Source organism: Furipterus horrens, unplaced genomic scaffold, assembly GCF_987537825.1.
Source record: "Furipterus horrens unplaced genomic scaffold, mFurHor1.1.pri manual_scaffold_2, whole genome shotgun sequence".
NCBI classification, from domain to species: Eukaryota; Metazoa; Chordata; class Mammalia; order Chiroptera; family Furipteridae; genus Furipterus; species Furipterus horrens.
In genome coordinates this window covers 78,092,842-78,104,077 of record NW_028327172.1, presented here as the reverse complement: position 1 = coordinate 78,104,077, position 11,236 = coordinate 78,092,842, and the positions used below count along the sequence as shown (strand labels likewise).

Below are 11,236 nucleotides of genomic sequence, written 5' to 3'. Positions count from 1 at the left end.
CCAGGTTTACAGTCTATGGATTCAAGAGGTAGGTCACTATAGTCAACCTCATAATTGAATACATCAATGGCCCATTTGTGTAAGTGATAAGCTACACATATTGCTCAGTGACTTTAAGGTTAGTCTGGGCCAGAGCACACCATGATGTGCAAGAATAGATGAGTGCAACTGTGATGGAAGTCCTAGACCTTTTCCTGCCTCCCATATACCTCGTGATTAGTTTTTTCCTTGAAATTATTAAAGTTTGACACAAGATGTATTAGGCAGCTTCTAAAATGATTCCCAATAATTCAGGCCTCCCAGTATTCACACTCTTGTAGTTACCCCCTACACAATGAATTGTGCTAATTTGTGTAACCACTAGGAAACTACAGATAAGATGGAGTGTGACTTCCAAGTCTAGATCATAAAAGACATTGCATCTTACTCCTGTTCCCCTCTCATTTGCTCTCTCTGATGAGGCCAGCTGCCATGCTGTGAGAAGCCCTAAGAAGAGGACAACAATGTACAAAGAAAGGAACCAAGAAGCACCTCTGAGCAGGTCAATGAGGAAACAAATCCTGGCAAAGAGCAAATGAGCTTAGAAAAGGATCCATCCCCAGTTGAATCTCAAAGTGCTGTGTGATACCTTGACCGTAGCGCGCACACACACACACAAAATAGACTAAACTAAGTTTTAATAGATTAAGAATATATGATTGACCAACAGCCAGAGACCCAGATGACCCACAGAAACCATAATACATATACAATTCCTTACTTTAAGCCACTAAATTGTGGGGTAATTTGTAAAATTGAAATAGTTCATTAACATATTATATAAGATCTCTAATTCATGCATCTGATTTGAGAAACTAATTGTGTTATCTCAAGTGTCTACTCTGAGTGAGGCCCTATTCTAAGCACTCAGGGCACCTCAATTAAGTAGACAACCTTCCTTGCCTTTATGAAGCTTACATTCTAGTAAAGAGACCAAGAAGCAAACAATACAAGTAAATGCTCTAGTATATTTAAAGGTGTTAAGTACTATGAAAAAAATATATAGAGCAAGGTAAGGATGAGTGGTTGAGGCAAGGTAAGAAAGACAACCATGTGGATACTTAAGAAAAAAACATTCCAGAAGAAACAAATAATACTAAGGCCCTAAGACAAAAACATGCCTGGCATGTAACAGAAACAGCAAGACCAGTGTGAAGCACAGCAAACAAGTGGAGAATAACAGGAAATAGGGCTGGAGGGGGGATGCACAGTATAAGACCATAAGATCATTGGCTTTTACTCTGAGTGAAATGCAAAGCCATCAGAAGAGTAACATGATATGACTTGTGTTTTAAAAGGCTCACTCTGCCTGCTGTGTTGAGGACAGCAGGAAAGCAAGTGGGAAGTGTCTGGGAAATAATAGGCTCCTAAGAAATATCAGCCCCTTTACCTACGTCAGTGGCTAGAATGGTCATCCTCTACCCCAGCTACTCAATGCTTGTTGATGCAAAATAAAGAACTGCTTTTGCCCATTTTTTTAAAGCTTTAAATTCTAGATACTAACAAAGGCATAAGGCCATGTAAAGAAACACCAGCCTCTATATAGGTGGAATGGACTTTAGACAGACTCTTCGTAAATCTAAGCTAAAGGAATGAAGAAAGTAAGAATTTTCACTGGCAAAGATTGTTCCTATCTTAAAACTAAGATACACATAGTATGCTTCAGTAAATTAAGGCTCATGGAAATTTTCTTTTCAGTTTTATTATTTTAATTTACAAACCAATTAAAGACATATAAATTTTTCTTCATTATATATTCCGTAAAGTACCAGCACTTTCCACAAAACAAGCATCATAAACTCTTCACAAGTTATCCCATTAGAAATTTAAACCACTTTCCATATGCGTATTTGCTGTGGTTGATCCGAACTGCTCCCAGTGAGTGTGCAATGAAAAGAACTGTCCTCTGCTGCCCCCTAGCGGAATCACCTAAATCACTCCCAAACAAAATCTGAGATCCACAAAATGCAGCCAAGGTAATAGGGCGGAGCTGGAATATCCCTGGATTTTACCACTACTGTACTCCAGAAAACAAAAGTTATATAGACTCCCATCTTTTATATATCGATTCCCAATATAAACAGTTACATGAAGACCTATGGACCTCCCCCTCCTCCCCAAATGAAAGCATTTAAAAAATTAGAAGTATCTGATATATACCTACTTTGTATTCACAAATAATTATTTTCAACTGGGTGTTTTTATAAGAAGTTAGAAGAGCTTGATTTTGTGAGTACCAAAAACTGCAAGCCCTAAAGACAATCACTTTTAAGTGGTAAAAGTATTACAGAATACAGCTTTATAAAACCAGATTTGGATCTCTTGCCTTATTTGTCCCTAAAGGAGACCAATGTGTTAAAAAAAAAAAAAAAAAAAAAGGTATGGATGATTATGGAAAACAGAGGGAAATTTTTCTCAATTGTTAAATATCAAAAGAACTTTAGACAGGTGAATAAATTAAAACAGAATAAGTAGTTCAAAGCAACAAGTACCCGAATCATCCTTTATTTTCACTTAGCTAAAACAAAGAAAGAAAAACTGATTTCCTCAGACCTTAGCTATTTTGACACAAAGCACTGAATTCATTTCTCTATATTCATATATTACAGTTCAATTCCAAAAGCAAACACTATCTGCCAACCTGGTTTTAATTACAGCATATACAAATGTCTTTAATTATTTTTAATTTTTAATTTAGCCTTTATTCAATTCAATTATCCGGGCTCATGGCCCACGAAACTTTCTAATTACCTCTAAACCCATTAATGGCAACTTTTAAAAACTGCAATTTAGTCATTTTTTACTAAATTGACAAAGAAAAAAATAAACATCACATATCCTAAACCATTCCATTCACTAGACATCTGAAAGTGTCAATTCGAAGTATTTTTAATTGCTTATGAAGGCTCAAACAGACTTGTAATTTAAAAATTAATGACCACATTAGAAATTGCATTACAATAGTTTTTCAAATTAGTATTCTCTCTCTTAAAACACAATCTTGGTGCTGTTGTACCTCCTCTTCATCTCCAGTCATTAAGACTAATTTCATGTTCACCATGGCACGTTCAACTACATAACTTTTTTAAAAAATGTTTTATCCTCACCCCAGGATACATTTGTTTATTGCTTTTAGAGACAGAGGAAGGGAAAGAGAGAAACATCAACGTGAGAGAAAAGCATAGATATGTTGCCCCCAATGCCTGGACCAAGGATCATAAGGGACTCTTACAAACCCAGACTGGGGATCAGGGATCAAGGACACAGCCTGCAACCTAGGTATCTGCCCCAACCGGGAATCGAACCTGAAACCTTTCTGTTATGGGATGACACTTCAACCAACTCAACCATACTGGCCAGGGCTCAACTACATTAAGATTTTTAATAACTTCTCCAGAAAAAAGAAACTGAGATATTTGCCCTTCGTGGGCATTTTCCTGAAACACTAAGATGTCCAATAATCCTCATATAGGAAGAATAATTTTAAATACTGCTCAACATTTTCTATAATGGAATCAGTTTTCCCATCTATGTCAGCACCAATGGCACATCTAAAAGCCTGTATGCCCTAGTCTAATATACTAGTGAGAGACTACCTAGAGGCCCACAGGTCCATGGGTACCTGTACAAATCCATACCTATTACACATTTGTTGCGGAGAATTCAACAATGGAGAAGCATTCATTCCAACAACCACAACTAAAAACTTTTGAATATCTCACTATAGAAGATAATCTGAACATGTACCCAACATATCAAAGACCACTGATACACCATGCACCTTCTTATAAAATGAAAAACAAGGCTACTATTCTACCTAGGTCTCATTTACTTAGATCCCATTAAAATCGAAATGTCATCATTCTAAAGGCAAGTTTGTCTGAATACAGAGAGAACCCAGATCTAACCCCATTGCTTATTCAAATTATATAACTGCAATAAAAAAAAACTTACTTTTGAACACTCTGGTACATATATTCTATTTTTAAGTTTTGTTTTTCACTATTGTACTATTCTCTCTTCTCATATTGGTCTAAAGAAAAGCATTTAAGTGAGTACCCATGTGCTAAAAGTTAATAAATTCAAAAAATATTTAAGCCCACTTAAGCCGAAACAAGAGAATTCACCAGACATAAACAAAAAGAAAAAAAATTCTTTAATACCATCCAAGAATCATGGACACAAAGATATTTAAAAGCACTAATCACCAAAGGGACTTCACAGATAAACAAGGGATAGAGAACACTTGGGCCACTTGCTGAAAGAGATGGAGGCAAATGGAAGAGCAAACCCTGCTGGAGAATGAGTCTCTGCTTAGATGAGGATTTAAATCTTGGGTCCAAAAATCCTGCCACCCTTGGAAATCATTAAGCAAAAGTTGGTGGTTTAAAAATCCGAAGTAACTGTTGTTCCAATTAGTGTGTCTTCCATCATTAAACATCAGTGTTTCACAGACATCCCTATTATAAACACTCAGTCATCCAGTTCTGATGAGAAAGAAAGTGGTAACAAAATGGAAAACCAAATAATCAATCTCTGGCTAATCATAATTAACCATAATCTTATTGTGATTATTATTTAGGCTGTTTCTAATTCTTTTAACCATTGCAAATATTAGAAAGATGAACATCTTTACTGAAACTTTTTTATCTCTTTATTTTCTTAAGATCAGTCTGGATGTGTAGTTACTGAGTCAAAAGGAAGAACTCAAAGACTTTGATAAGAATTACAAAATGCTATCCAGAAAGAGGCTAACCATTTACAGTTCTACCGGCATCATTCATCTCCCACCTTCCCTGCAACCTCAATACCAATGACACTTGTTATTCTTTTCATTCATTCAGATACCTTTCTGTGCCATTTACTCCCAAATGATTAAGATTTTGCTATTCTTTCCCAGATAGTTTCCCCATAGCTTGCTGGCATACATAGGGTGCTTTTATAGGGTAGAAAGTGGGGACATATAAAGAAAAGGGAGTATTTCAGATTAGCCTCCAGCAATGTCTCTAATTTCCACACTAGAAAAAAAAAAAAAGAAAAAAGGAAGAGAGGAACCTGCAACTCAAAACCACATTCCCTCGCAGAGCCCACACCACAGAAGGTAAGAGCGCAGATCCAGACTAGAGGAGTCAGAATACCTGGATTCAAACCCTGGCTCTGTGGATCTTAAAACAAATCGTTCAACTGCTCAGAGACTCAGTTTCCATTTCTGAAAATAGGTATTGAATATAACATTCTTATACCTTACTGAAGTGTCATTAGGATTCAGTGAGATGATGTTCAATAAGCAGTTCTTGTAAAAAGCCTAGTAAGTAAAGAAAGTTAGAACAAATAAACTAAAATAAAGCCTTCATGTATTTTTCTCAGCAGTAGCCATCAAATCTCAGCCTTAATGACTTTCCAACAGCTGACCAGCTGCTCTTAAACTACACCACAAAAATGCCAAACAAGTACTCACTTACCTGAATTCCTCCATTCATTGTCTGTAGTTCAGGAAGAATTTTTTTTTTTTTTTTTTTTTTTAATTTAGATAGTACCGCAAGCAAGGAAATGGGCAAGTACACCTACCTGGCAGTTCTACCTGCTCGGTGAATATACGTGTTGGCATCTTCTGGACAGTCAAATTGAAGAACCCAATTCACAGCTGGGAAATCTGTACAGAAGGAACATCAAGTTAGAAAATCAGTTTAAGATCTGCCCTGCTGCACTATTTTTATTTTACAATATTGCTTGCCAGGACTTTCTGTCACATCAAACTGATAGATAACATCTGTGAACTCTATCAAAAATAAAATTAATTGCATGAACCAAGAGATAATAAACACTTCTTTGAAAAGGGGAGCTAAAATTAATAACAGTGTTTGCATGTGAAGATCACTTCTTATCTGACACAGTAGTGACAGACAGCTTTGTATTAGACAAATAATTAAATATCCTGATATTTAATAACCTAAAAGAAGCACTTCTCATGGCTCCTACTGAACTTACATAAAACTGGTTTGTAAATTTAAATAAAGGTTTATTTTTCTTGCTATTCCCATCTCCATTCAAATTAAGTCCCTCTCCTAATTTCCTAGCAAAATCTGTTGTGAACTTTGCAGATCACTTTCCATCATAGAAAAAGGACTGAGCACTTAAAAAAAAAAAAAAGTAGGAGGATAGTTAGATGAAAAAAAGGAAATCTTTAGATAATTTCTAAACTTGAAAATTAAGAAATGGCAGGATAAGATTATTACTTAGAAATATAAAAAACTAAATACCAACAGAATAGCAGATTTAAGTAGTTGCTTCTGAAGAGTAAGGAGGGGTAGAGTAGGGATTGCTTTATCTCATAACTCACTTTTACCTATACACAAATGTTGCTCATTAAAAAAATAAATTAACTGAGAAAACTTAAGAACAAAATAAAGTTTAAAAAAGATACTGGTATATTCTAAAGAAATACTTAAACATTTACATAAGAATAGAGCTTCAGAATATCCAGTGCACATTTTTGGATTAAAAAGGCAAACTTGAATGTCCTTTACTCGAGGAATAATTATATAAATTCATACTATGCCCTGGCTGGGTAGCTCAGTTGGTTGGAGTATCATCCCATACACCAAAGATTGTGAGTTTGAACCCCAGTCAGGGCACATACCTAGGTTGCAGATTCAATCCCCAGTCAAGGTGTACACAGGAGGCAACCAATCGATGTGCGTTTTTCTTTTTTTTTTTTTTCATTCTCTCACTCTCTCTAAATCTCTCCCCCTCCCTCCCTCCAAACACCTTCACTTCCTCTCTCTCTAAAAGTCAACAAATATATCCTCAGGTGAGGATTAAAATAAATTAATTAAAAGTAAATAAATTCATGCTATGACAATCTACAAAATATATTGGATCTTTATACATCAACGTAGAAAGACTTCAAAAGCAAATCATAGACAAATGCATAATATTATCTATGTAAACTTCTTAAACACTCAAAAAATTACTATATGTTGCTTATGAATACATTCATATAAACTTTTTAAAATAAACTAGAATAAATGCTCTTGACCTTTTTGTGCTATAGCTGAAGCCTATGAACCTTTTCTTTCATTTTTTTAAATTTTATTTATTTATTTTTAGAGAGAGAGAAGGGAAGGAGAGAAACATCAACTGGTTGCTTCTTGCATACGCCCCAATTAGGGACCAGACCTGCAACCCAGGCACATACCCTTGGATCAGGAATCAAATTGGCAACCTTTCACTTTGCGGAATGATGCCCAACCAACTGAGTTAAGCCACAGAGATCAAGACTGAACCCTTATGAAGTAAAACATATAGGACTACAAAAGGAAAATTATAATGAAATATAAACATTTTTTATTAAAATTTTGATAGTTATATATATGCTTGTTTACTAACACATTAAATAACTTTAGTTGTGGGTCTGACTGATAATCACCATAGTATCAAGATAGTAGAGAGTAAACAATATTCCAAGATATCTGCAAAAACTATAATATAAAACTATTTCAACCTAGAATTCTAGTCCCATCCCAATCATCATTCAAGAATAAGACACAGATATGCAATAACAAAAAATTTACCTCCCATGTAATCTTTCTTAAGAAGTTATTAAAGAATTTTTTTTTTTAAAGAATAATTCAGGAAAGATCTGGAAAAAGGAGTCCCAGGATAACAAATGTACATCAGGCTTATGGAGCAACCAGTCTAGACTGGAGCTGGAGACAGAGACTCCCAGAAGAAAAAGTCTTAAGAGAAAAAGAATCAGACTGTTTTTGAACTGTTAAGACAGTTCATCTACTGGGATACTTGAGAACCATTAGAACTAGAAAACAAAACAAAGCAAATATTAATTCTTAATTCAAAGAAAAAAACAAAAGAAAGTACAAAAGAGGAAACAATCATAGAATACTACTTCCCTTAGCAACAATAACACAGTCAAAACAATGTAAATGCAAAATGTTGATTCTACCAAGTCATGATATAACAATATAGTCTAGAGAGCTTAAAAACATGCATACTTATCTACCACCTCCAGTTACATGGGAATAAACTAATGTGGTATCATGAGATATGCTTTAAAATACTAAAATATTCCAAGAGGAATAAGAAGGAAAAGAGGAATCATGAAAAAGATAGTTACTGAAAGTGTGTAGTATATTACAGTACATTAGACTTCTCTGTGTGTTTAAAATTTGTCATAATTAACACAGTAAAATAAAGTGATTGAAGAACTCTAATTACCACCTATTTATTTTCATCTCATTTATTCTTATCTCCAGTTTTCCTATAATTACTTCCATACCTCACTCAACCCCCACAAAGCCACCAGTTGTATATTATCACAGTGGTTTCTCGAAAGTTTAAATACATTAATTATGATTTTAAAATAAAAACTAGAATGCTTGGTGAAAAGGTTGACTTTCATCAATTTTTCGTAAGTTGTAATACTAAGTTTCCGGTTACAAAGAAACACTTTTTTTCATATCTTTTAACTCTTGGTTTTCTTTTTTGTTGGCACCTCATGATTCTATGATAATACTTATTATCATGAAATAATAAGAGCACAAGATGGAAATACTACAAAAATATACACTGATGTATCCTTTTGTTCTTTTTTTTAAGTATATTTTATTGATTATGCTATTACAGTTGTTTCCATTTTTTCCACTTTGCCCCCCTCTGCCTGGTACCTCCCTTCCCTCCAGTAATCCTTCCCGACCTTAGTTTATGTCCATGGGTCATGCATGTAAGTTCTCTGGCTTCTCCATTTACTTTACTATTCTTAAGGTCTCCCAATCTATTTTGTACCTACCAGTTATGCTTCTTGATCTCTGTACCTTTCCCCTGTTCTCTCTCTTCCCTCTCCCCACTGATAATCCTCCATTATCATTATATGATCTCCATTATCTATGGTTCTGTTCCTATTCTGGCTGTTTGCTTAGTTTTTGTTTTTCAGATTTACTTGTTGATGGTTGTGAGTTTGTTGTCATTTTACCGTTCATAGTTTTGATCTTCTTTTTCTTAAATAAGTCCCTTTAACATTTCATATAATAAGGGCTTAGTAATGATGAACTCCTTTAGCTTCACCCTGAGAAGCACTTTATCTGCCCTTCCATTCTAAATGATAGCTTTGCTGGATAGAGTAATCTTGGTTGCAGGTCCTTGCTTTTCATCACATTGAATACTCCTTGCCACTCCCCTCTTGCCTCCAAAGTTTCTTTTGAGAAATCAGCTGACAGTATTACGGGAACTCCTTTGTAGATAACTCTCTTCCCTGGATGCTTTTAAGATTCTCTCTTTATCTTTAACCTTTAGTATTTTAATTATGATGTGTCTTGGTGTGGTCCTCCTTGGGTCTAGCTTGTTTGGGACTCTCTGTGCTTCTGGGACTTATATGTCTATTTCCTTCCCCAAATTAGGGAAGTTTTCCTTCATCATTTTTTCAACTAAGTTTTCAATTTCTTGCTCTTCCTCTTCTTCTGGCACCCCTATGACTCAGATGTTGGTACATTTAAAGTTGTCTCAGAGGTTCCTAAGCCTCTCCTCATTTTTTCGAATTCTTATTTCCTCATTCTGCACTGGATGACTGTATATTTCTTCCTTATGTTCCAAATCATTGATTTGAACCCCTGGCTTCCTTCCCCTCACTGTTGGTTGTATGTGAATTATTTTTCATTTCATTTAGTATAGCCTTCACTTCTTCCCTTATGCATTTGCTGTACTCAATCATTTCTCTGAGTATTATTATCACTGGAATTTTGAATGCTGCATCTGTTAGGTTGACTATATCCTCCTGGCTTAGTTCTCCCTCTGGAGCTTTGATCTGCTCCCTCTTTTGGGCCACAGTCTCTGTCTCCTCAACTTGACAGCCTCCCTATAGCTTACTTCCGTGTCTTAGGTAGAGTTGTCACACCTGTTACATTGTAAGGGGTGGATCCTTCGGTCTTCATCAGTGCTGGGCAACACATTTTACCACCTTGTATGTGGAAGAGGGGTCTAAGAGGAAACAACGCCTCTTCCTCAGCACTCACCCCTTTTCCAGTCACTTCTCCTGCTTCCCATATGCAACTGGTGCCCCTCTAGCTATTGCTCTGGTGATAGTTCCCAGACATTCTAGGACCATGGGGGCCCTCTAAGCAGACTCTCCTGAGAGACAAGCAGTTTCTTCCATTGCCCCAACCCCCACCGGTTTTCACAGTCTGAAGCTATGAGGCGTTATTTTCCCAGCACTGGAACCACGAGCTGTGCGGTCTAGCCTGGGACTGGCGTCACTCCCCATGTGTCCCTCCCAGCATTTATAATGTGCAACTGCTCGGTCAGCCAGCCAGCCATAGCCACTGCCTTGCTGCTACCACCACACTGTGTCCTCTCCCCTCAGCTCCCCAGCCCTGCCCCTCGTACCTGACTGGATGACTATTACTTCTTTACATCTTTGTTTGTTGAACCTCCATGCAGTTCGATTTTCTGGTAGTTCTGGTTGTTTTATGTTTGAGGTAGATGTAATCCTTCTTAGTGTTGTGCAAGGAGGCAGAGGGTGTCTTCCTATGCCTCCATCTTGGCTAGAAGTTCACCTATCCACTGATGTATCCTTAATGTTAATCATCTCAGCTACCAAATCACTTGTTTTTTTTTCTTATAAGAAAGCCCAATTATTTGAGTTGAACTGTCTGAATTCCCAAAATCTACCTATTTATGATCAAATTACATTTCCCATGATCACAGAATATTTTCTCGTAAGCTTTCTTACCCAGCCCCCTGGCTGCAATATCAGTAGCAAAAAGTACTGCAGCTCTCTTGCGAACAAATTCATTATAGACTTCCATTCTTCTCATCTGCTGCTGTCGACCATGCAGAGCAAGGATAGAAATTCCAGGACGTAGCCGGCAGAACACTCGATACAAATATTGAACCTAGGCATTAACAGGAAAATGAATTTAATGCTTCTGAGTAGCAGTAGCAAAGTAAGCTACAAGATGAACAGTGTAAATATATTAGGAACACAAGTTTCACTAATTAAAGATATACAGAGCAGAGAAAGAAATACATCGTAGAGTTATGGTGTTAAAAGCATGTTTGCTCACATTATTTCCTAAAACGATTCTGAAAAGAAATATGCCCCCCCTTACATTTTTAAGTTTATATCTGATATTTTTCCAAATGTAACTGGTTGCAAAAAATGTACTATTTGGTGTATTAGCTATCG

At 36.2% G+C, this 11,236-nt stretch overlaps 1 protein-coding gene across 1 annotated transcript in view; it reads right to left on the bottom strand.

Moving 5' to 3' along the window:
- Nucleotides 1-11,236, bottom strand: part of LOC150018872 (putative ATP-dependent RNA helicase DDX10) — a 324,877-nt gene that overhangs the window by 285,305 nt on the left and 28,336 nt on the right. The window contains exons 8-9 of the mRNA XM_090265897.1: nucleotides 10,781-10,943; nucleotides 5,608-5,692 (exon numbers count right to left, since the gene is read on the bottom strand). Coding sequence (XP_090122023.1) covers nucleotides 5,608-5,692; nucleotides 10,781-10,943 — 248 coding nt within the window. The remainder of the gene's footprint in view (nucleotides 1-5,607; nucleotides 5,693-10,780; nucleotides 10,944-11,236) is intronic.